At 44.0% G+C, this 26,800-nt stretch overlaps 1 protein-coding gene across 2 annotated transcripts in view; it reads left to right on the top strand.

Annotated features, from left to right (window-relative positions):
• CNTNAP5 (contactin associated protein family member 5) overlaps positions 1-26,800 on the top strand; it is a 420,028-nt gene that overhangs the window by 348,617 nt on the left and 44,611 nt on the right. For both annotated transcript variants that reach the window (XR_012641395.1, XM_074967062.1), the window contains exons 15-19: positions 3,226-3,353; positions 3,505-3,675; positions 6,382-6,600; positions 22,683-22,922; positions 25,381-25,605. Coding sequence is in view for 1 of the 2 variants with exons in the window: in XM_074967062.1 (XP_074823163.1) it covers positions 3,226-3,353; positions 3,505-3,675; positions 6,382-6,600; positions 22,683-22,922; positions 25,381-25,605 (983 nt within the window). In the remaining variant the exon portion in view is untranslated. The remainder of the gene's footprint in view (positions 1-3,225; positions 3,354-3,504; positions 3,676-6,381; positions 6,601-22,682; positions 22,923-25,380; positions 25,606-26,800) is intronic.

Below are 26,800 nucleotides of genomic sequence, written 5' to 3'. Positions count from 1 at the left end.
AAGGAAATGATAATATAAACCTGGAAATGTACCAGGTAACATAGCTAATATCTGCTGCTTATTGCCTGAGAAGGTTTGGTTGTTAAAATCTGTAAGTTGATGCAAAAAGGGAGAGCATTTTTGAGGCTCAGGGTTGTGAAAAAGGAAGACCATTTCTTTGCTTTCTGTTGATACAGTGTATTTATGTTGTCTTCATCCTTGTAGATCTCCAGTGGTTCCCCTTTTGCTTCAGGACCAGTCAAATATCACCTGCCATGCTTTTAAGATCCTTCCTGGACTTTTACACTGTCCCTCACGCACCTTAGGGACAGTTCTTACATCTGCCTCAGTGGCAAGGGAATTCTGACCTCTCGTCTCACCTTTCTCCCCTGTTCACTCCTTCTTCCACTCAAAACCCCCTGGGCTCTGCATATGACTGAAAGATTTTTCCATAGGATCACCATAGCACCTGTCAACTTCTTGGGGGTCACCAGGTTGTATTGCAGATGCTCTTGCTAGTTCTGGTTATTGAAACATATTCTAGTTAGCCCTGCAGAGACATGCTTATTGTCAGTTTAGGTGCAGCTCTCATGGGAAACTCTGCACATCGCTACTCATGTCCATTTACTTCCTTAGTCTTTCTCTCTGACTAAGATCCATTCTTAAGATGTAGCTGTACCCTCCACGTTAAAGCCACTCATGTAAGCAATACATTAGAGCATATATTACTGAATTTATCCTCCCAACAGCCCTGTGTGTTAGAGAAGCATTATTGCCTGCATTTGACAGAGGGAGAAACTGAGCCAGTGATACACAGGAAGTCTGTGGTGGAGCTGGTAACAGAACCCAGTTCTCCTGTGTCTTTGGCCAGCGTCTTAACTATAAAGCTATCCTTGCTTGCTTGCTTGCTTTTCTTTTCTTTCCATGGTCTTGTCACTGTGGCTATAAGAACCTTCTCCTCTTTAGCTCCTGCCATCTTGACTTATTAGGAGAGGCTGAGGGAACTGGGATTGTTTAGTCTGCGGAAGAGAAGAATGAGGGGGGATTTGGTAGCTGCTTTCAACTACCTGAAAGGGGGTTCCAAAGAGGATGGCTCTAGACTGTTCTCAGTGGTAGAAGATGACAGGACAAGGAGTAATGGTCTAAAGTTGCAGTGGGGGAGGTTTAGGTTGGATATTAGGAAAAACTTTTTCACTAGGAGGGTGGTGAAACACTGGAATGCGTTACCTAGGGAGGTGGTGGAATCTTCTTCCTTAGATATTTTTAAGGTCAGGCTTGACAAAGCCCTGGCTGGGATGATTTAGTTGGGGATTGGTCCTGCTTTGAGCAAGGGGTTGGACGAGATGACCTCCTGAGGTCCCTTCCAACCCTGATATTCTATGATTCTATGAACAGCCTTCCTTGGAGACTCTGAGCACATTCAATTCCCATTGACAGTGATGGGGCCTTGAGGGTGTCCAGAATCCCATACCTTACAGATTGTGACCCTGTCTGTTTTCTTCCAGCTGCGAATACGTCTTTTCTACCTTATCTTCCCCTGTTAACTCTCTCCCCCTCTGCTGTTTATTATTTACTGTAACTCACTATTATTGTACTCAGTAAATCATTTTTGCATGCAGTTGGCAGATATATGCTAATTAAATTGTATTCTGTTGGATTATTAATGATCTGCCCTGCACACAGACTCAAAATTTTCTCAAATGGAAACCTATTATAATGGTCCGTTTCCCATGCTGTTCATTGACATCTGCTGATGGCAGTATTTTTTCAAACTGTACTGTATTTATGAAAAATTGCACTGAGTATTCAAGCTACTCAGACCCCACCAGAGTTTTTATTAATATACAAGTAGAAAACATTGCAGTAGGGGGACCATATGAGAAGAAATTATATTTAATGACACTACTGCTCTACCATCTGTCAGAACAAAATGTGAATACTGCTACCTAGAGATTACCAGTTTATGATGGTTCAGGCCATTGGGATGCCAGAGAGTGAGATTTCTGTGAGTATCCTTTTATTAGTATACAGAAAGATGAAAAATGGTCCCATAATGTTCCCATCAAGCTAGTTATTTATCATTTACAGGTCAGGCTACCTGTGCTCCATTTTAAACAGGCCAACAGCTACATTATCCCTCAAACACTGTTACTCCAGCAATTGTCCAAAGAACTAAATTCTCATAATGTGGTATAGAAGAGCATTTGTTTTCAATTACTAAAGATAACTTTGGAGCATAAGGTACTCTCTGTTTGTTAATGGAGTTGCATGGTGAGATACACAGTGTACTGGGATCATACGTGCATGCTGAGATGACATACACATCTGTTTAATAATGCAATTGTACATTCTGTGCTGATAGCACTTTCCATGCAAGGAGCTCAAAGTTCTTTACGGGCATTAACTGATGAAGCTCCATGAGGTATCATGAATTAATCTTGGAGTTGATGCAGATGTGTATTCCACTCAGGTGCATGCATGGTACCCATCAGCAGCACTACCCATCTTGGCAGTGCACATGGGTCCTGCATCTCCTCATGGGCCCCTCCCAAGGCTGTGTAAGAAAAGTGCCACCCTGTTCCCCAGCCCCCAGTTCCTTCTTAGCACTCACGGACAGCTTTGGAACTCCCCATGTGGGTCTGCTCACATTTTTTTCTGATGTATTTAGCTCTTTGTTTCATTAATCCCCTAAATAGTTAACAGTTTACGTACCCTTTACTTAAGTTTTCTTTACTGTTTTCAGTTTTTATTTCTGGTTTACCAGTTAATTGTGGTGCTGAGCCACCAAGGTCATGCAGCACTTTCTAGGCTTCAAGCACTGCCCTTTTTGGGCGGCATTGCTTTCTAAAACTGACAGGCCCTTGGACTCCTCTCCAAGAAGAAGGAGATTCTCTCTTCCTCTCCTGCAGTTCATTGCAAAAAGACACAGAAGACTGCTAGGAGCCACTTGAGCTCTAAGAGAAGCGAGTCTTCCATTTCAAAGAGAGGCCTGGTGCAATGCCAAGATTCACCAGATGCTCAGACCTTATAATTTACGAATCTATGAATAAAGCAGCCTCAAGGCTGCTCTAAGGTATTCTGGGGGCCGTTCATATATATATATATATATAAAACGCTTTTTAGGTAACTTTACAGAAACAATTGTGCTTTAATCAGAAATTGTCAACACATATCAAATATTCTTTTGCATAAGGCATGGGAAGGATATGTCCTCAATTCATTTGCTTTTCTCTTTGCTATAACCAGGACAAATGATACTGGCCTTCTTTCCTTCAAAGACCATTTACCTTTAACTCAACTCGTGATCACTGACACAAACAGGTCGAATTCGGAGGCTGTTTGGAGAATTGGTCCCTTGCGTTGCCATGGAGACAGTGAGTACCAGTTCTTCTCAATCTCCAGATGTACAGAATGTCCCATCCTAGTTATTTTAAAAATATTTGATAAAAAGGCATCTTTACATATGTGGCTTTCACTCATGGCCCTGTGCCAGTTAACTATAGAGAAGGGCATTGTCTTTTGCAGGACAGTTCTGGAACGCAGCTTCCTTCAACACAGAGGCCTCCTATCTTCACTTCCCCACCTTCCACGCAGAGTTCAGCGCAGACATTTCCTTTTTCTTCAAAACCACGGCTATGACTGGGGTCTTCCTGGAAAACCTTGGGATTAAGGACTTCATCCGCATTGAAATAAGCTGTAAGTGTCAAGGCTGGGAATTCGCCATATTCATTCCATACAGCCAGTTTGGTGGAGGGATGGGAAGCAAGCGCTTCATGATGTCTTTCTAATGTCCAGCATGACTGTAGATAGGACAAAATGATCTCTGGAGAGTAAGGATTCCATTGTTGCTAAGGCCCTGGGCTGGGACTCAGCAGATCTGAGTTCAATTCCCTGCACTGATACACACACCCAGTGAACCTTGGTCAACATTCTTGAACTCTATGTCCTCCAGTTTGCCATATTCAAAATGGAGATAATACTTATTTTTTAAACCCTTTGTCTATTTAGACTGTAAGTTCTTTGGAGTGGGGATTATCTCTTACTACATGACTCTGCAGCACCTAGCAGGATGGGGCCCCTGTCTCATTTGAAGCCTATTGGTGTGACTGGAATGCTAATACTAAACCATTATAATAATTCCTATTATTCATTATTGTTACATTTCAAACACGAGGATGCCCTTTTACTGTTTCTGCTTAACTCATTGCCAGTAACACAACTCATTCTCAAGTGCTGTGCTCATAATTTTAACCCCTTCATGGGTAGGGACGAATTAGATGAGTTTAAATTTTTGTGCATGTCAGGAAATTGACAGTATGAGATCATTTGTCTAGTCATTCTCCACCCCATCATAACACACTCTTGGACAAGGGCAAATAGTGTTAAAACAAAGATGTCTTGAGAGTTGAGAGCCCACAAAGAGTATGGTGAGGACTCTAACCCATGCTGAGAGCCATTAATGGTCCTGTTAGGCCCTGTGAACACCACAAAGCCCACTTAGTGGTTGAATTGTAATTACAGCTCAACTTATATATGGGGGGAAAATAGCAACAGCTAATTGGTAGGTTTAACCTCTCTCTCTGATTCTGCTGATTTAGAATATTAACAGGGGGAAACTCTTGTGGCTTTGAAGTGAAATAAGACCCCTCTGTTCCCAATTCTGTCAGGATGAGAAAATGCAGAATTGAGTGCCATCCATTTTATAATATGGTTATAATAACCTCAACATAAAATTTAATAAAATAAGGCCCCAAGGCCCTTTGATTCATTAAACCAGTGGTAAATGTCATGGTGCATTATCACAAGGTAATGAGGTATGATTTAGTGTTAATTGCACATCAAAGTCCAATTTGGTTATAGTTCAGTGTATTGTATATCATTCTCGGGGATGTGAAAAAAATGACAATTTGACATTAACTGTGACAAAATACTACAAACCGCTTAGATGCTTGTTTAGCAAATTCTTTCATCAGCCCATGACAAAACATATGCTCACAAAGCAACTAATTATTGAAAAGTTGGGAAATTTGGAGTTGTTCTCTCCTTTTTAACTTGGACTCCTCATTAGCAGCATCTTGCTGTGTATCTCGCAGCCAGATGGAATTTGCAGACTAGAGGGCTTGTATGGAGAAAGCTCCAAAGATGAGCTGCTTGGAAAGGAATTGGCCTTTTAGCATATGCAGAGGCTCAGAATAGATCTTTTTACCTATCCCCATAGAACATTTTCTAACTCAAGTACCTGAGCAACAGCTTCCAAAACCAGATCTATCCAATTTCTTGGACTTGAAACAACCGGTTTCCATGAATTTTCAATCCACTACCTTCTGTTTGGCATGCAGTTCACAAAGCTGATACTTTCAGTCTCTGGTGTATGCAGTAGTTTAAGGAGAGGAATAAATTCAGTAACAACAATATCAAAGACTTCTGGTCGAAGCCTGCTCCCATTAAAGTTGTTGGAATTATCCTATTGACTTCCATCAGAGCAAATTGAACCGCTTTATGTCACCCTGTGTTCTTGATTACGCTTCTGACGCTCAAGGGGTGTACACTACAAAACACAAACCAAAAAAACCCCACCCACAGCAGCAAGTCTCAGAGCTCAGGTCAACTGATCCCGGCTTTCGCTACAGGGCTAGACACAGCAGTATAGATGTTCTTCCTCAAGCAAGGTTTTAGAGCCTGGCTCCAGCCCAGGCAGGAACATCTGTACTGCTGTTTTTAGCCTCGTAGTGTGAGCCCAGTGACCCCAAGTCAGGTGACCCGGGCTCTGAGACTCCTGGTCACTTGAGGGTTTTTTTTGGCAATGTAGATGCACACTAGGATCCCTTCGTATTTCAGCATGTGCAGCATATGTCCCTTTATTCTGAGACTGTCACTTAACTCCTGTTTCTCATGATGTTTACCCTGCTACCAGGATCAGATCTACCCATGTGACCAACGGCTTTGAGCAGACACCTCCCATTACACACTTAAAATCCAGCTTCCTAGTGTGGTCTTTTATTAAGCATACATGGTTAGAAAGCTACGTTGGGAGGGGCAGGTTGGCCCTTTACCAGCTGCTGGCATCACTCACGCTGTGTGGAAGCTTTAACTGCCAGCATTATACTTTTGTGCAATGCTTGACATCTAAGTGGTTAATTGTCCCAGGGGAGAATAAACTAGTTTTCTTTGGGCACCATCATTGACATAGCCATAAAGTCGGGTATAATCAATGAGTCTTCAGCCCTTTGTAATCACAATGGAAACCAAACAGTGAGCTGTGGGATGAGTTTTACATCTAGGCTGCCATGTTATTTGCTAGTTTAATAGTTAACGGAGCCTTCATTCACAGACTGTTCTTTGTTGTCAAAACCAAATATTTAACTCCATCCTTCATCTCTTCCTCACCCTTGTCCATTCCAGCCCCTAAGGAGATCACCTTCTCCATAGATGTTGGAAACGGGCCTATGGAAGCTACGGTGCAGTCTCCCACTCCTCTGAATGACAACCAGTGGCACTATGTCCGAGCCGAGAGGAACCTCAAGCAAACATCTCTTCAAGTGGATAACCTTCCTAAAAAGATTCTGGAGGCACCTGCGGAGGGGCATTTTCGTTTGCAGCTTAACAGCCAATTCTTTGTAGGTAGGGACCATTTCAGGCAATTTTTAGTTGTTTGCAACGTTTGTCTATAGTAAACCAGTACCATAACTTTTCTAGCCACTGAGGTTTGGCATCTTTGGGCTAGATAGTGCTCTGCTTTTTTATAGCCATGCAGTTGGGAGAAAAGAATAAGGATTGCCACCTCTTTTACCCACCTGCATAGACCATGTCAAAACCTCCAGAATCCTAGCCTCTGCACTTGAGGGACTGCTTAGACAATGATTTCCTCGATTGTAGGTCCTATTGAAATGATCTGTTGAACAATATCTGAATATTTCCAGTTCTGTAGCTTTTTGCAATCAGCTCACTGTGAGGATTAGCTGTTGAGCTCTTTTGATTGGACACACAGGTCACATAGCATGTTTCTGTACCCTAACAGGAGAGGCATAATTCTTGGATGCAAGTTTCTGGCAAAGTTGCAAATAATCTGTAATAGTTCCTTAAAATCTGCTCATTGTGGCAAACATTCCCGCCGGTAAACTCATTTGTGAGAATATCCATGTAAAGCAAGCACAAAAGAGCTATGAACACAGACAAAGTAAATACACTGAAAGAGGCAAACAGACATTTTATGTGCATATTATTTTTTACTGTATTTGCCCAACTCTCTTACACCCAAACTCCAATTTTGGGCTCAGTTGCTCCTACCTTTTTTGGTAACCGAAGCAGAGAGGACAAGGAGCCTTTCCCCTTCGCATCCCTTATACAATAGCCAGATTCTAGCCATCACAGAACTCCCCTTTGAGATGGAGTTGGGTGGCTGCACACTTCTCTGTACTCAGGGCTGTGTATACATGATGCATTCTGGCCCTTTAAGAAATTCTATTTAACTGAAATGCCTCTGCCCACCTTAGCCTAGCAGTGGGATTTCCCCCAACTATACAAACGCTACATTTTATGAAGTTTTTCAGTTTTCCATGAGATGCTTATAAAACCGGGGTCCAGTGGGGCTGGGATCCTTCTGGATGGGAAGACATTATATAAAAAAAGATACCCCACTAAACCAGCTATCATTGTTTCAGTGGTATTTTGCCATCCTAAGTGCTAAGACATATTGAAGTCAAGCCCTAGTAGCTTTCAACATGGAGGGAATTTACTGAATTTCAGAGGGCCCATGTAAGACTGTCATAGTGTAGGACAGAGCTATAAGGAAGTTAGGTTTAGCCCGCACCTGTGACTGGTTAGCTGTCTCCCAGTTGCTGAGATAAAAGATCAGCAAGAAGCTCTGTTGAAGTGGAAACAACACAGTTAATGTGTGATTCACAAGCCCATGGCCTGGGGAGTGTAGCCCTGTAGGGAGTAGATAGGCTTCTGCAGAAGACTCTGGGACTTAACCATGAAGAAAAGGGACTTAAAAGCTGATGCCATTGACAGTGATTTTTGGCTGGCTTTAGAAAGACCCTCTCTACAGACCATTTCAGCCCACCTTATGGACCTAAGCATTGCAGATTGCTTGGGATTTTCTACATAGGAACATAAGATGTGCCAGACTGGATCAGACCTGTGATCCATCTAGTCCTGTCATCCATCTAGTATCCTGTCTCCAACAATAACCAGCTCCAAATGCCTTAAAAGAAGGTGGAAGAAACCCTGCAATAGGCAGATGTGAAATAATCTGCTTCCCATGAAGGATTCACGCTAACTCTTGGTAGGTAGAGGCTGATACAAGACCTGAATCATGTGGAGTAAATTTCATCCCATCTGAAAGAAAAACCCAACAAATTAATAAACCACATTAATTGTAAAAGGAAAGAAGCAGCCAAACATAATGTTCTCTTATAAGATATGTTCCCCATGTAACTTACAACATATTTGTTTAGAGACACAAGGTAATATCTGTTATTGGACCCTCTTCTGTGGTGAGAGAGACAAGCTTTCAAACTATCAGGGGGTAGCCGTGTTAGTCTGTATCCACAAAAACAACAAGGAGTCTGGTGGCACCTTAAAGACTAACAGATGTATTTGGGCATAAGCTTTTGTGAGTAAAATACCCACTTCTTCAGGTGCATATGCATGTGCACCTGAAGAAGTGGGGTTTTTTACCCACAAAAGCTTATGCCCAATAAATCTGTTAGTCTTTAAGGTGCCACCAGACTCCTTGAAGCTTTCAAACTATCTCTCTCACCGACAGAAGCGGGTCCAATAAATGATATTACCACACTCACCTTCTCTCCAATATACTGGGACCAACATGGGCTACAACAACACTGCATACAATATATTTGTTTCTACATCTGCAATGCTCTGCATACCAGTTAAGATTAAGGGGTTGCCATAATCGGTATGCACATGCTTAATTAATAATCCATATAGCAGACACGATTTGCTGTTTAAAAAATGTTACAAATATTTTTTAAATTAATCTTCCTATTTTATTTAATTTAAACTCAGCATTTCATTTCCATGAAGGAGATGACTAGTCATCAAGATTTAATATCTTTTATTTTTATCATCCCTTCTGAATGAATTCAAGTATTTTGCAATTCTCATAAACAAGACTCAACATCAAAGTTTAATTTAGTTTATTTATCTTCTGGAAGTATTTATGGATCCTTCTGGATGGAAGGTGTATGTTAATATAAGATACTACTATTATGATGAACAAATGTGTATCCAGTGTAGCTTTCCAAGTATAATTTCTTCTGTACCTGCGGAGATGTTAATAAAGACAGAATGAGAAGGGACAAAGTCTTTTATCTCTACAGGTTGAAGTTTAAATATGGCCTGGATCACACAAGTAGAATGAATTCTGGAGTCTAAGATTAGTTTCTAGTGGCCTTGAGAAATTGCACTGGCAAAATTTTGGACTTGGGGAGATGTTTGCACAAACCATGCTTGACTTCAATGGAGCTATGACAGTTTACACCAGCTAAGCTAATAATGTCTATTATTTACCATATGTAACTTTAGGGACAGATCCTGCCCTCATACCCCATGAAAGGCTATGCTTTTAGGATTGTAAGCAATGGCATGATTTTCCCCTTCGGGTTTTGTGTTGTTTGGCTTAAAATCAATCTGTAAAATAGCTATTACCTAGTGATATTTACAGAATTGTCTCTCTGAGGGAATGTTGAACCAAAGCCTTTTTCAGAAATGTTAATAGAGCTATTAGTGGTATTTAGCCAAGATTTGGCAGTGTGCCCTATGTATCACTGCTCTGGCGGTGCCGTTCTCTTCTGCAGAAATTAAGTGTCTGCTGTGCAGAGAACCCTCACATAATGACCCATTCCAAGGATGTCTTTCAGAGACTGAGGTGTGGACTTCCCCTGTTTGTCTCAGTGGACTCTTAAGTCTGGTGTCTGATGACCACGCTTCAAGTGTCAATATTGTTAATATGTTTCACTGCTGATCATTTCACCAGAAAAATCCGGCCACTCTGAGATCATGAGTAGAATTTAAGGATGGTCCCACCATGATATTTTTTCCCCACTCTAACCCTTGTGCTTTGCATGTTGTTAAGCTTCAGCTCATTCATAAGATTTTCAAGTAAAGTTCAGTTCTCAGTTTGCTCTTTTTAACTGGCTATTGCAGCTGTTATGGTTCCATATCCAGAGACATGGTACCATGTACATGAATCACAGAATCATAGAATATCAGGGTTGGAAGGGACCTCAGGAGGTCATCTAGTCCAACCCCCTGCTCAAAGCAGGACCAATCCCCAATTAAATCATCCCAGCCAGGGCTTTGTCAAGCCTGACCTTAAAAACTTCTAAGGAAGGAGATTCTACCACCTCCCTAGGTAACGCATTCCAGTGTTTCACCACCCTCCTAGTGAAAATGTTTTTCCTAATATCCAACCTAAACCTCCCCCACTGTAACTTGAGACCATTACTCCTTGTCCTGTCATCTTCTACCACTGAGAATAGTCTAGAACCATCCTCTTTGGAACCACCTCTCAGGTAGTTGAAAGCAGCTATCAAATCCCCCCTCATTCTTCTCTTCTGCAGACTAAACAATCCCAGTTCCCTCAGCCTCTCCTCATAAGTCATGTGTTCCAGACCCCTAATCATTTTTGTTGCCCTTCGCTGGACTCTCTCCAATTTTTCCACATCCTTCTTGTAGTGTGGGGCCCAAAACTGGACACAGTACTCCAGATGAGGCCTCACCAATGTCGAATAGAGGGGAACGATCACATCCCTCGATCTGCTGGCTATGCCCCTACATATACATCCCAAAATGCCATTGGCCTTCTTGGCAACAAGGGCACACTGTTGACTCATATCCAGCTTCTCGTCCACTGTCACCCCTAGGTCCTTTTCCGCAGAACTGCTGCCTAGCCGTTCGGTCTCTAGTCTGTAGCGGTGCATTGGATTCTTCCGTCCTAAGTGCAGGACCCTGCACTTATCCTTGTTGAACCTCATCAGATTTTTTTTGGCCCAATCCTCCAATTTGTCTAGGTCCCTCTGTACCCTAACCCTACCTGCCACCGTATCTACCACTCCTCCTAGTTTAGTATCATCCGCAAATTTGCTGAGAGTGCAATCCACACCATCCTCCAGATCATTTATGAAGATATTGAACAAAACCGGCCCCAGGACCGACCCTTGGGGCACTCCACTTGATACTGGCTGCCAACTAGACATGGAGCCATTGATCACTACCCGTTGAGCCTGACAATCTAGCCAACTTTCTACCCACCTTATAGTGCATTCATCCAGCCCATACTTCTTTAACTTGCTGACAAGAATACTGCGGGAGACCGTGTCAAAAGCTTTGCTAAAGTCAAGAAACAATACATCCACTGCTTTCCCTTCATCCACAGAACCAGTAATCTCATCATAGAAGGCGATTAGATTAGTCAGGCATGACCTTCCCTTGGTGAACCCATGCTGACTGCTCCTGATCACTTTCCTCTCGTGTAAGTGCCTCAGGATTGATTCCTTGAGGACCTGCTCCATGATTTTTCCGGGGACTGAGGTGAGGCTGACCGGCCTGTAGTTCCCAGGATCCTCCTTCTTCCCTTTTTTAAAGATGGGCACTACATTAGCCTTTTTCCAGTCGTCCGGGACTTCCCCCAATCGCCATGCATGGCATGGGCCTGAATGTCAGTCATGCTATTCCTGGGCTTAGGGAAACAGGCTCAGGTAGCATTAAGCTACCTTTGTGTTCCTTGTATTTTGAGTCCATGCAACTGCCTGCTCAAACCCTGGTTTAAACCTTAAGGCTGCTTCACATGGCTGTCTATTGGATGTACCCAGGGAGCGATTTCTAGCCACTTTAAAGCCCCCTTTATGCTATCAGAGCATTGTAAAGGGGAAGTGGTGTATGTAAGAATCAGCTCCTGTATGTGTATGCTCATATCAGCTATAGAGGAGCACATTGAAACTAGGCTCAGTATGGCATTTCTTCTTTGCCTCTACATTTTCCACCTGTTGTCAGTTCAACTCAGCTCTACCATCCTTCATTTGTGCTTGATTCACAGTAGCGGCTGCTCGTGCAGCCTCCTGAGGTTACATCTGCCATGCATTTCCTGTCCCTAGTGTGGTTTCTTTCCTAAAATGTCCTCAGGTATTGTTTTGGGGGGTGGGAAGAGAGAAGTATACGAGCATTTACTTTTACTTGGAATTCCACTCTGTCACTTAGCTTATGTATGAAATTGTTGTTGGGCTCTTGTGGGCTCCCCAGTCAATCAGTCAGTGAATCATGGAGGTTTGATGGGGTGTACTAGGCAAAGGCCCCCTGCTGGAGCCTTCAGGGTCCTACCACACCCCGTCCCAGAAAGGAGCAGTAGAGCTGAGTCCTCCAACTGGCCTAGAGAGACTGCGCAGGAGGCAGCCAATCAGGGAAAGACTGCAGGAAGCAGCCAATCAGAGGGTTGCAGACCCATGTAAAGGGAGCTGCAGTTCAGAACAGAGGTAATTCCTTGCTGGAGCTAGAGGAGTACAAGTGGTGCTCCTGGCTAGCTGAAGGGAGCTGTAGTACCATGGACAACTCAGTTGCTGGCAAGGAGCAGGGGAGTAAGAGAGAGCTCCTGGCTGGCTGGTGGGACTTGTTCATCATAGGCCTTGAGGTGAGGGTGGACCACTGGTGAAGGTGCTGAGGCCCATGGTGCTGTAGCAGCATAGCAAAGAGCGGAAAGGGAAGCAGTGGCACCTGGCTGCTATCCATTGCGTCCCTGGGCTGGGACCCGGAGACATGGTCAAGCCCACGTCCCCTGTCCTGCTGGGCACAGGAGAGATGCCTGACACTCCGAGACGAGACTGAAGACAACTGAATAGGGCCAGAGATAGTGAACTGTTTGGACTCTATTGGACTTTGATACTCCCCTCGAAGTGGGCCTGAAGTACTTGATGGCCCAGCTGGAGAGCTGGGGCCAGAAAGACCCAGAGAGGATGAAGACATTGCCTCCAGGGAGGAAACCCAGGGGGTATGGCTCGATCGTGGAGATGGTGTAAAGACTGTTGAACTGTTTACCCCGCAATGGGTCTGTTTTGCGGGTCTCATTCCACAGAGTGTGACTCGGCCAGAGGACTCAGTCGCCGAAGACCTTCTGCAATTAGAGAGAGAGTGCAAACACACACACTCAGCCAGGGGCACTCGCGAAAGGTGAGCACTGCATCCTGGTGACAGGAGGATATTCATGGGTGCTTTGTGCAGTTGGGATGTTTCCTCCCAAGTTTTAAATAATGCTAAAGCTACTGCTACACTGTGCCTTGAGTAAGGAGGAAATTACTGGAATCACAGTTTTTATATTACTGCTTCTGTGTTAAATTCTGTGCTTTAACTCTGGCCCCAGAGCAAAACAAAGTCCTTTTCCACACAGCCCAAGTGACATTCGTCAGTCATGAATGCTTAGAAAGTTTTTCAGTATGGTGTGCTCCAGAGACAGTATCTATAGAGAGGTGGAGCAAGCACAGAGTTCAGATTCAGAATAATCTTAGCCACGGGCTTAGGTTTTGGGTTGGAAACTGCAGCAACTCTAGGGTTTGGGGTGGACAGTGCCAAAACCTCATACATTCTCTCTCCTGAGGAGGTATTGGATGCAGTCAAAGTGGAAACTGGAAAATAATCCCTTCCAATTGTGCATGCATCCTCAGGAGGGAAAACACAGGGGAGTGTTCAAATCCAAACCCCGCAATCTCTCCACACCCACACACCCCCACACACACACCCCGCAAACAAAAGGTGAAGGGATTCAGAGTGAAGTTTCTGCTTTTGTTCCATCCCTCATTATGAAAATACCACCTAACAATACCACCAGTGGCCATACTGCACTCAATTACAGTCCCTCCTCATTAGGACAACGTTCTTATTAACTATGCCTAATAGGGAAGGTGGAAAGGTGTTGACCTAATAATAGATTTTGGGTTACATGGTTTATATACTGTAGAAGTTACCTAGATAGTACCAGAAGGATTCTTTTCCAACTGTGATTGCTATAATAATGGAAGGGCAGTTGATATATGTCAGTACACACAGAATATGTGGCATGCTACTAATATGATTTTCTATGTGTGTGTGTGTGTGCGCATGCATGCATGCACACATGTAGAGTATGCATTGCCAGTCAGATGAGTCTATGACCCTAAGTGTTGAATTATTAGCAACTCAGTAAATTCATAACCACAAGGGTTGGGCTTTCAAAGCATTCCAAGGAAATAATGTGCCCAACGCCCATTGAATTTCGTACCTGCTGCATGTGTGTATACTCCTCTGATTGATTCTGATACATGTCACTAAGAGTGCAAAGGGCAAACAAGGAACAAGCTTGCAGGCCAGGTTGTATAAATTGTGCTAAGCCTGGCACTGAGGGCCATGCAGGGTCATGCCAGAACATTGCATGTTCTTGAGGAGAAGGGGAGATTGTCCCTCCTGAGGATTCAGGGGAGTGAAATTGCTACGCTATTCGTTTGGATAGTTCAGCCCACCGACTCAGCTGGCTGGGGTGTGAGGACATGTCCTTGTCTCCTCCTCTATTCCCTTGGGGGGTATTTTCTGCCTCAGGGGTGAGTAGAAAGATCAGTCCCCATTTTCCGCTCAGTGTAAACGTGGCCATAACTAGCACGAAAGGGACGGAAGCTCCCTGCATTCCTGTGCAAGGATAGGGGCATGTTCTAGCCTCATAATCTTCAAGAGAGAATACAAAGCCAGAGACTTGACTGTACCATATAAAGCTCTTGTACTGCTCTGCCGGGGGACAAGCCTGGTTCAGAGCAGCCCAGAACTGGCAGAAGGCAGAGGTGACATAGAGTTCTCTTTGCATTCCTCTCATAATCCTGAGATGCACCATTTGCTCCTCAGCTGCAACCAGGGACTGGAGCCATTATGTTCAAATCAAATGCAAATGTTATATTCCAATCAAATGCACAACTACAAATTGGGGAATAGCTGGCTAGGCAGTAGTACTGCTGAAAAGGATCTGGGGGTTACAGTGGATCACAAACTGCTTATGAATCAGCCATGTGATGCAGTTGTGAAAAAGGCTAGTGCCATTTGGGGGTGTATTAACAGGCATGTTGTATGTAAGACATGGGAGGTCATTGTCCTACTCTACTCAGCACTGGTGAAGCCTTAGCAGGAGTACTGTGTCCCATTATGGGCACCACACTTCAAGAAAAATGTGGAGAAATTGGAGAGAGCCCAGAGGAGAGCAACAAAAATAATAAAAGGTTTAGAAAACCTGACCTATCAGGAAACGTTTAAAAAAAAACAAATGGGCATGTTTAGTCTTGAGAAAAGAAGATTTGAAGATGAACCTGATAACAGCCTTGAAAGATGTTAAGGGCTGTTATAAAGAGGATTGGGGTCACTTGTTCTCCATGTCCACTGTAGGTAGGTCAAGAAGTAATGGGCTTAATCTGCAGCAAGGGAGATTTAGTTTAGATATTAGGGGGAAAAAATCCAGCTCTAAGGGTAGTTAAGCTCTGGAATAGGCTTCCAGGGGAGGAATCCCTGTCATTTTGGACTAACACCTATTAGGGATACTTGAGGTTTACTTAGTCCTGCCTCAGCTCAGGAGGCCGGACTTAATGACTTCTAAAGGTGCCTTCCAGCCCTACAGTTCTATGGTTCTGTTTGGTTTTACCCTTCCATCGTTATTGGCTATTCCATAGACTCTGTAGTAAATTTCATAACATTGAGCATTATTGACCATGTTACACAGCACAGCGCTAGGCTCCTGAACCCCTGTCCCAACATGTACTGTTCCAAAGGAATCTGGAGGATTCTTTTACGCTTAATTTATGGTGCCTCCAGACTGCTTCTTTTAGCATTCTGGCTGGAGGCTACCGAGTAGAGCTTGTAGTTCGGCTGCATAATGCCACCTGTTTCCCTCTGCCTTTTAAGTCCTTCTGCAACAAGATAATGAAAATCACCCTTATCTACACACACACTTTTCTGTGTCTATATTATAAAAAGAAAGCAGTCCCCCAACAGTCCTTCACTCCACTACATCCTCCCTAATGTCATCTCTTGCCAACAAAAGAAAACATCCTTTCTTTTTTAAACAAAGCCCTGAACAACTAATCCTTGAAGAGTGTTAAGTCATTTAGCCAGTTGTGCCACTAAGCTACAGTATTGATTTGCACTATGCTTTGCTGCTGAACCATTGACGTGAGCTCCCTTCCACCCCAAAGGCTTCCTCCTGGCTGTTCAGAGCTGCTCAGTAAGACCGAGCTGCATAAACCTGTTGTGCCAGCAAAAGTTGTTCATTTAACTGTCACGTCCTTAGCAAAGTGTTCCCCCAAGCCCTATTGTTTGCAGGTTTGAACCTCATGCTAATATCCCTGGGTCAGGGAGAAGATTCAGATCATATGCATAAAGTCAAAAATACCATATAACCCTTGGATGAACACTTTTCACAAAGCGATCACTCATATCTGACCCTTCAGTTCTTATCCTCAAAGGAAACCTACCTAATACCTTCAAAAGATGAACCTGGAAGCTTAAATTCATAACTTTGATAGACACTAAAATTATGGACTTAATAAAGACACTGGATTTATGGCTTTGTAGGGGGGTGGGCAGGAGCTCCCTCATGTCTCTTCCAGACCCTGCTTCCGGTCCTGTATCGTCTTTCTTCCCACTGCACCCTAGTAGATGCCCAAAGGGGGTGTTCTTTGAGTAAACACAAGAAAAAATCCTCTTCTCTCTTCCTTCCTTTATTAGAGAGGAGAGTCTGTAGGAACACAAAGAGAGGCAAGGGTGACCTAAATCTTCGGCAATATTCCTGGGTCAGCCCCTTGGGCTTAGTCTAAAATGCATCTCAGTGGTGATGTGAGAATGTGAGAGGAGTTTGTTATTCTCCTCTCCCTTCACATATGCCACCTTTCAAGCTGGAAAAGCTGTTCTGGGGCAGTTTGTCTCCATCTCCGATCTCCCATGAAAAGAAATCAGCATTAGCATGGTCCTTTCCCATCCAGTGTTGTACTCTGAAACTGTAGAGTGGTAGCAAAAGGTTTCATCTCATTGTGCATAGATTTGTGTCTTTCATGGTATGGATCCAGAATAGGGGAGTGTGATCTGTTAACAGGGAGAAGGATTGGCCATAAGTCCCACATCCAGGAGAGCTTTTAATACAGCCTTTAAGTGCTATAGGTGGTCTTACCATATAGGACTATAGAGGATGTCCTCTATGTAGGCAGCAGCGTATTGCTGTGGTGGGTGACAATCCTATTCATAATCTTTTGGAAAGTCACAGCAGTTCCATGGAGGCCAAAAGGCATAGTCTTGAATTGGAAGTGCCCGAAAGGGGTGGAGAGAGCTTTTTTTGTCTTGCAAGGAAGGAGATAAAGGAATCTGCCAATACCCTTTTGTTAGGTTGATATTGCTCAGGTGTTTTGCCGTTCCCACCTGCTCTTGTAACTCTTCTACCCTTGGCATTAGGTAAGCGTTGAATTTCAAGATGGAATTGACCTGTCTAAAGCCAATGCAGAACTGAACCAAACTCTATGGTTTGGGAACAAGAACTATTGATTCCACAATTACCCTCATCTCCAGCATTGCTCGTACTTCCTCTCAGGCTGTATCCCACATCCTCTGTGGCAGTGGTCTAGGGCTCTCCCTGACCAGCTGGCCTGGGGTGATTTCTAGATGACGTTGGACCAACTGTGTTCTGTGTGAAGTCCTCAATCAATTGAAGGAGCTACTTTCTTTGCCCAGGGAAGAGCCCCTCAGCCCCGGGACTGTTATGAATTCTTGGACACTGGGTACTTGGGTCCCTAATTCAGGTTCAGTCAGAAAGGGAGTTACCAGCAGGGCCTCCCACATTTTCCAGCGATTGAAAAGATTCACATGATAGATCTTAATATGCCGGCCTGACCTGCCTGTCACTGGGCCATTAATTTAGACTTGGCTGAGGGTAGTAGCAACAGGACATGGTCGCCTGGGTGGAAAGTCCATAGTTGTGTCCCTGTATTGTAATTTTTTTCCTGGGTGTGTTGGGCCTTTCTCAAATTCTCTCTGTCTGTTGAACACCCCTATGTTTATGATTTGGTCCCTTAATTGTAAGATATATTGGCGTACACTTAAGTCCCCTACATCTTGTTCCTCCCAACCTTCTCATAGCAAGTCCAAGATTCCTCAAGTTTGATGATCGTAAAGCAGCTATGGGGAAGAACCCCACAGATGCTTGCGGAGCCTCCCTTATGGCAAACTGGAATGGTGAAAGTAGCTGGTCCCACTGCCTGGGATTGTCACTGACAAAGCATTTCAACATTCCCTTCAGCATCTTATTAAATCGCTCTACTCGGCTGTTGGTCTGCAGGTGGTACACCAAGGTTTTTAGGAATGTGACCTTCAGAAGGGAGCATAATTCACTCATCAGTTGGGAGGAGAAGCTAGTGCCTTAATCTGTTAATATTTCATAGGGAAATCCCACGCATGAGAAGAGCTTCAAGAGTTCTGGAGCGATCACAGTAGCTTTGACAGAGAGCAGAGGAACAGCCTCCGGGTACCTGGTTGTATAGTTGACAATCACTAATGTGTACTGATGCCAAAACGCAGTTTTTTCTAGGGGCCTAACTATGTCTATTCTGATTTTCTCAATGGGTGTTTCAATCAAGGGCAGAGGGACCAAGGGTGCCTTAGGGGTCCTGTTACTGTTGTCCAGCTGACGTTCTGGGCAGGAGGAACAGTATTCTCTCACCTCATGATGCACCCCCAGCCAGTAGAATTGGGCAAATACCCAAGACGATGTCTTCTCTCTCCCTGGGCGTCCAGCATATGAGATATCATGTGCAAGCTGCAACACCGCCCATTGGTACTCGTGCAGCACCAGCCGTTGGGCGCTCACTACCCCAGTTTGTTGATCCCGTTCAATTCAATACAAGCGCTCTGTGGTTTAGTGTAGGGTTCTTCCTTTGCTGTTGCACAAAATTTCTGCTCTGTAATAGGGTTCCCAGGTTCTGACTGCTTACCTCTTCTTTCCCTATGGGTGTCAGAGGCCATGTTGCTTAGGACATTCCTTCTTCAGGATCATTGGCTCCACCAAGGCTCACCAAGTTCAGGGAACTGGTTTTGCTGATGGGTCTGGATTCTCATTCACTCTCCAGGCTTGTGCATTAAAGACTCCCTAGGAAAAAAGCCAGTCCTGCCCTATGATTATGAGGTAGGACACTTTTTTGACTAGGGGTTATCATTACCACTGAGGTATGAGCTCCCCTTGTCAATGGTAGCCGCTGGCTCAGGTAGGTTTTGACATCACTATGCAGGTAGATTGTATTCTTAGGGGAGTTGTCATCTTCCACCCTGAAGGCCTGAACCACTGCCTGACTACAACCGGAATCTAAGAGTCTTGAACCCTCTTCCCTTGGACCATCACCAGTACTGTCAACTTGGGGGGGGTGTCTTTTTCCATGTCCAGGTTTCTGCTGTCCAGCCCTGGGCATATTCACATTCCATAAGAGGAACTCTCCCTCTTTGTGTCCTGTCTGCCCACAAGAATAGCACGTTAAATGGTTGGTGCTTCTGACATCTTTCCTCGGTGATGTTGGGTCTGGTCGTGGCAACCGTGGCAGCGGGACCCTGGTCTGTAAGTCCTGATCCCATTGTTTGAGGTTCCTGGCAGTCCCATGGATGATGATGTATCTGTGCCTGACCACCTTGCCTTGCTGGGACTACTCATAGTCCAAGAAGTGGAAGGATCTTTTCAGGGCTGTGTCCTTCAGAGAGATTGTTGCTGATTCTGGCTCACCCCAGCCCCCTCAGTGGTCTCCCACCCTATAGAGGCCTTGGATTTTTCTGCCTCTAATGATCTTTCAGCTTCAACAAAGTCCTCCGTTAGCCATGCCACGTCTGATAATGTCCTCAGGCAGTGCTGTAGTACCCACTCCTTGCCTTTCACAGGTGATATCTTTATGAAGTGTTCTGTTGTGATGGCTTTGGTCACCTGGGCCTCTGATTGCTCCTCCAGATGGAGCCACTTCCAAGTGTTTTCTGTGCCTTTGCGCTACTATCTGGGGTCTTGCCCCCTTTGGGTAGTTCTTGGCTCTAAACCATTGATGGTGGGTCTCTTTGGAAATATCCAAGTACTCCAAAATGGCAGACTTTACTTGTTTGCAGTCTTTTGCACTCTCTAAATCCTGATTATGATAAATTTCATGGGCCAGATCTGGCAAGTATGGGGCCAGAGTCAAAGCTGCTTGTTCTGGGGGCCAGTGGGCTGCTAGTGCTCACATGCAGCTAGGAAGGCTTCAGGGCCATCATCCAGCGCCATCTTGGTTAGCTTTACTGGTACTGGTGGGGGAACCCCCTCAGCAGATACATGGCCAGCTGGAACGCTTTGGTGGCATAGGGCTGGTGCTACCTGCTTTATCCTTTCCTTTTGAAATTCCTGCTGCTGGGCCATCAGTTCCCTCAGCAGCTGTTGTTGCTGTGTGATCTGAACTGGCTGTTGCGTGGCCCACGCCTGCAGCAATTGTGGTTGGAACTGCTGTTGCTGAGCAGGTTGCTGGTGCTGCATCTCTGCTAAGCACTTGTACCACGATGCCACTTCCATCTTGCACGGAGCAGCTGGGCTCTATCCCCTCGAAGGCTTTTTTTTTTTGAAACCCTTATATCACGTGTGGCTATGCCCACATTCTTCACCATTTTCAGGGGGGCAGGGGCTCCCTCAAGTCCCCAGGCCTAACTTCCAGTCCTTTTTAATGTCTTTCTCCCCTGCCGGTGGATGCCCAAGGGGGGTCCTTCAAATAAACAAACCAAAGAAAACTCCTCTCCCCTCTTCCTTTTCTTAGGAGGGGGGAGTCCATAGGAAAACGAAGAGAGGCAAAGGTGACGTGGATCTCAGACACTCTTTCTGGGTCAGCCATTTGGGCTTAGCTTTAGAAATTTGGGGGTGGTTCTCTGGCCAACATAGGGAATTGGAGCATAATCCCCAATGAGCAGGTATTTGGGTGTGGCCATTCATGCAGGTCACAGTAAACACAAATGACCAAATTCTTGTCCTTAGATGCGTGTCCCTTTAAAATCAGGGGAAGCCAGTGCTTGTGCATTGGAAGAGAGAATTTGGTCCAAAGAAGAGTCTGTAAATGTTTGTTCTCTTCAAGAAAATGCCTCTATCATCTGGAGCATAATGAAAGATAAAAAGCACATAAAATCAATCTGTCTCTTAGGCACAGTTGTGCTGTATAGAGCTAAATTATCCCTATCAAGATTCAGAGCCTATGGATTCCTGCTGTTAATATGCAGGAGAGCAAAGCATCAGCCAGTACTGCAGGGTGGAGCGATAGGGTTTCTCTGAGATTTCTCCCCCACACATCTCTCTCTTAATTTGTGGAAGTGCAACGTTAATTGAACAGTATACAGTAAAACACACCCTGATCGCCAAGCAGTCCATCTCAAAAGTGTCTTATGATATATTGTTCTCTGATCATGCTTATCTGATCATGTGGCATTGGGACCAACATCTACATGTGAGTAAGTTTGGAGAGGTGACTTCTTTCATGGCTCTTAGTTCAGAGTTGTGTTGCCAAAAGTCCAAAATTTCACAGCAAGCATAATCGGTCTGAAAAGGATATTTTGCTCTTGAAACAGAAATGCAGACTGCAGCCTCAGTGAAGATATGGGAAAGCCGCAGAAGTTTCAGGAGCAAAACACTGGAAACTGTTGAACAGAGTAGTAAATGGAGTGGTATTAATATGAACTATTTTTGCCGTCAGTGTTCATTGATATTAATGTCTCAGCCCACTTCTCGGGGGACAGGTGTCCTCATTACAAATATGTATCCTTGTGGTTAGAAGCAGACTATTAATTTAGACCATAAACCATAGAGACTAAGCTGCCCTTTCACCCCAGAGAGCTTGTTTTCACTAAGATATTTAATCATGTTTAAACTATTTTAACAACCAAGTTAAATGACATGATTCTGAGCACAATTGCCTGGTCATGCACACAAGGACCAGTCATATTCAACATCATGACTGCCAGTTGTGGGGAAAACCTGGCCTGAATACCATTTACCTAGGACTCACAGGCAGCATGCCATGACTTGTTCTTGTTCTTGTCTTGTCTTGACTTGTTCTTGTCTGTGCTGACCAGTCAGTATCCTGTCAGCGAACTCCACTGTTATTAGGATTACAGTTACCATCTATTATATGTCGTACGGTAGCATCTGGAGGAGATGGATGCTGAGCAGATAGGTAAGGAAGAAGAAAGTCTGTGCCCCAAGGCACAGTCTAAATGCCAGGTGGGATGCAGCAAGTGGATAAAACAGGCAAACTGGGTGGGGATGGGTTAGGAGGACAAGGTAATATGATGAAGAGAGCTTAGCAGAACAGTAGACGTCACCGTTCATCATTTGCTCATCCAAGAGGGAAAAAAAATCAAGTTTAAAGCAGGATGAAATTTCCCAGGAAAGACCAGGTCAGGGAGGGTGCAGCGTGAAGGGACATTTACAAGGAGCAGCAAGAATTGCCATTTCATATTGAGTTCTCAACAGAGGACTTCAGTCTCCAGGGATGTCAACCTGGCACTGTATTCCCCGAAAACATATTTAAAATTTGACTGTAGGATAATTGCTGTGTATTATGACTGTCCTGAGGTGCTTGTATTTCTTTGTAGCTTTGCATTTCTTTGCAGACTTGACACCAAAAGCAAAACCCTTATGTTCCTCTCTCTTGTTTCAGGGGGAACAGCTTCCAGACAGAAGGGTTTCCTGGGATGCATCCGCTCTTTACATTTAAATGGGCAGAAACTGGACCTGGAGGAGAGGGCTAAAATGACCCCTGGAGTCAAGCCTGGCTGTCCGGGACATTGTAGCAGTTATGGTAATCTCTGTCACAATGGTGGCAAATGTGTGGAGAAGTACAACGGTTATTTCTGTGACTGCACCAGCTCTCCCTACGAAGGGCCCTTCTGCAAGGAAGGTAGGTGGCATGGCTGGCTCCATGCACTCTCCTTGCAGCTCTTGGCAACCTCTATGTTTCTAAATTGCAACTAGGCCCAGCTCACCAGGGATTCTTCCCTTATCAGTTCCCACTTGAATACAACTTGGCTCACCAATGTTTGCCCAATTGAGAGGAGACCATTCCATGTGACAGAGTTGTCACATTGACCTCCTCAGATATTATAAGTGGGGCTACTGTTAAGGTTGCCTGGCACTTCCCATTCTAAGACTCTGTTTTCAGTTGCTTATAAATTTACAAACTTTAACAGTTCAAGCTGATTTTTTTCCATGATAGGTGTCTTCCTCAGGCTGAATATGTTTGGAGAATTTCAGCCAAAATGGTATAGTTATTTCCAAGAACGGAACTAGGGAAAATACTTTATTTTGGCCATGTTAAATAATCTTGAGACCTTTCCTTTGAACAGCTCTACTGCCCGCATGTTTTTGGAGCAGGGACTTGAAATTTGATAGGCAGGTGGCTTTTGTGCCTTTTGCTATCCCTATGGAAATCCACTCAAATGTGACCAAGTTATAAGCCTTTGAAAAATTGCAGTTTGCACATGCTCAGTAGAGACTACTTTGATTTTAACAGCTAAATGTCTGCAGATTCTTTCCTCAGCACCTCACACTCCTAGTATTGACCAGACTCTGCATCTGTCATCCCCCCAGAACCACTGAACATGTTCCCATGTAAATAGTATGTGATCTTGTAATTAAAGGCCATATTATAATGAATATGCAGAAAGGGGCTAAATTAAGGTTACACAGACACCCTTAATTTTAACATTTCCTAACTTTTGAGTGCTTGATGTTGTGTGAGGTCTTTGGAATCGATGTTATGGAAATAGGTTCATGTCTATATTTAGTAAAAATATTGAATATTGGCTTATTGTTATATTTGTGTCTTTTGTTAATAATGATACAAATTAAACAATAGGCAAAATGGGAGCTGCCCCTTTAAGAGTAGAGAGGTGGCATAGTGAGGGGGCTGGAATGCTCAGTGTGTCTTCAGTAGGCATGCTGCTGCTGCAAGAGAAGGTCTCCACCAGCAGCAGGCTCTTAAAGAAAAAGGTCTGAATTCCCGGAACAAGGAAAGTTCTCCTGGAAAAGCTGAGTCTTGTGATCAGTGGTGCAACATTTGCAACCTTAGTAATATTCTTTTAACATAGTTTTTTGTGTGTAATATATATTCGCCATCCAGGCAGTTCTCAGGAAAAAAGAGATCGGGGTGAAAGGATACGTTTCAGGGAAGTGACGGCAAGAAGCCCTTAACCAGATGTTTCCCATACATCAGAAAGAACTGATTAAATGTGTTTTGGAAAAAAAACACAATTGTAATCCACATAATCTTCCTCTACTTCTAAATCACAGCCAGTCTGTATGTGAGCATATTTATTTTGGTTGTCTCTCCAATGCCATATGTTTAATCACTGGGTTGGACCCTCTTCTGGTGTAAATCAGCTTAGTTCTCTGGAATTCAGTGGAACTATGCCCACTTACGTGAATTGCAGATCTGGCACTAAGGTTGGAATAGGCACACTGAATAAATACCAGTGTCCTGTTCAGAGATGGGTACAGATACTATGGGAAAGTACTGTTGGAATTAGCCTACGGCTACCCAGTAAATAGTAGAAGATGTCACCCTCCAACTGCTGTCGTCATCTAAATATATTTTGTGGCTAGACCATTTTATGCATGTGACACAAACACAAAGTCTGTCCCCTGGACCTGACCACATATAGCTAGACTTCTCAGTTCCTTAGGACCTAGGCATATCTCTTAGCTACAATACCTTTGTAAATGTGGACTGTTAATAGTTGTTTATTTTAAAGGAAGGAACATATATGGGCTAATTTCTAGCCAGTCCTTCAAAGGTTGGTTAGGGTAGAAAGAGGACAAAAAGGCTTCAAACCCAGAGCAGACCGGCAGAACTCTGCTGCTACCACCCCAATAGTTTAAGGTGGGGTCTGGCTCCAGCTCGCATCCTCAGTGGTTTTCCATGGGCAACCAGGCTGAAAGTACTAAGAGGGTCTCTCCAAGTGCCTGGAAGCAAGCCAAGATGGAAGTCCTTATTGTAGAATGTGTAAGGAACATTCTGCAGCATCCTCCTCTCTGAGAGATGCTCTTCTGTGGTGGTCTGCCTGTGTCTGCCACCTCCATGGAGAATGGCTCAAGCACCTGTACTTGGCTTCTACAGCTCCAGGTGCATCTTTCCCCTACCCTACTCTGGGGCTCCTCACAGGAACAGAGACATGTGTGGCTTACTCAGACAGCCTGACTTGTGAAGTTCAAATCAGAGATCCACGTCTGCACCTTTAGAAAGATTTGGGGTGGGTGGGGATTACAGATCTGATGGTCTGGTTCAGGCCTATGTCCAATTGTAAGATTTGAAAATGCACCATTTGAAATAGATCCCTTGGTTTATGCATTATTTTCAGAGGTTTCTGCAGTGTTTGAAGCTGGCACCTCAGTTACCTATATTTTCCAAGAGCCTTATCCAGTGACAAAAAATACAAGCACTTCATCCTCTGGCATTTATGCAGACGCCATTATGTCCAAGGAAAACATTGCATTTAGCTTCCTGACAGCACGTGCTCCGAGCCTCCTGCTCTACATCGACACCTACTTTCATGATTATTTGGCTGTGATTCTCTCCAAAAATGGTAAGCATTTAGGATATGTTACTACAATAATGCCATCCTGACTGTATTAATAGTTACTATGGGGACGATACCGAATTCGGGGCTGTTCTCAACTGGATTCTGTGGCTGCAGCTTTATCCGTTTCAATTCATGTAAGTGGTCATCGTTCTTGCTTATATCAGTTTAGTTTGCATGCAGTGCTTCACTCGCTTATTCAGTCCTTGAATAATCATGTTGCTGGAGCTTAAAAGTGCCTTGACTTTCATTCAGCCTGGCTATACAGTTGCATTTCCTTACTATTTATCCCATGCTGAAATCCATTAGGCCGACTAGATAAGAAGATGAGAAAGTCTCTGAATGTACTTGACACATGTATATACTGTTGTCTTATCTTTTACCTCCTCTGTTGGTATGTGTATTGCTCCTTAGTGTGCCCTTTGAACCACCTCTGAGCATGGCCAGTTGCAGAGTAGTGATGAATACTAAATTCAGCAAAATTTGAGGTTTTCTGGCTTCATTAACCAATCGCATCAGGTGCAAATCTGTTTGATGTTAGAAAATTTTGGAGGAGGTTTCCAGGGGCATCCAAAGAATTTAGGAGCACAAGTCGCATCGATTTTTAGTGGGACTGCTGCTCTAAATCCTTTAAATGCTTTTGAAAGTCCCACGGTTGGTAAATATCACAAGCAGCCACATGGCAGGTTTTGGATTGTCTGTAATATATCAAGTACAGAAACTTGGGAATTGGTTACTAAGCATATTTGGGATTCAGTAATTTCCTGTCTAACTCCCCTACTTCCACATTGCTAGATGATAAGTGGACAGAATGTGGAGGGATATTGTGCTACTTTCCACGTGGAATAATTTTCTCCCTGTCCCTCTTCTGGCTTTTGCCCCTTGTTTTATCATTTTTATCTCATGTCCTTTTTTTTTTCTCAGTGTCATTGAAATGGAAATTATTTTCGTTGGAATAATGTTCAGATGCATTACGCTTCCCTCTTGTAGCTGGTTTATGCTTGCCATAAAGCTACTGGACTATGAATAACAATGTCCTTTGCAATGATAAAAGTGATCGTGACTCCTTGTCCGTTACTGGTTCTTTCTCTGGGATATTTGCCAAGCACAGTAGTGTGTGGTGGAGGCAGGATTGGTCCCGGTTGGGTAACTTATTTATTAAGGTCATACTCTCTGGTGAAGTGGGATTGGGCACTCTCCC

The sequence above is a fragment of the Natator depressus genome, chromosome 11 (assembly GCF_965152275.1).
Source record: "Natator depressus isolate rNatDep1 chromosome 11, rNatDep2.hap1, whole genome shotgun sequence".
Lineage (NCBI taxonomy): Eukaryota > Metazoa > Chordata > Testudines > Cheloniidae > Natator > Natator depressus.
The sequence above is the reverse complement of the archived record's forward strand: the minus strand, read 5'-3'. Positions and strand labels throughout refer to the sequence as shown.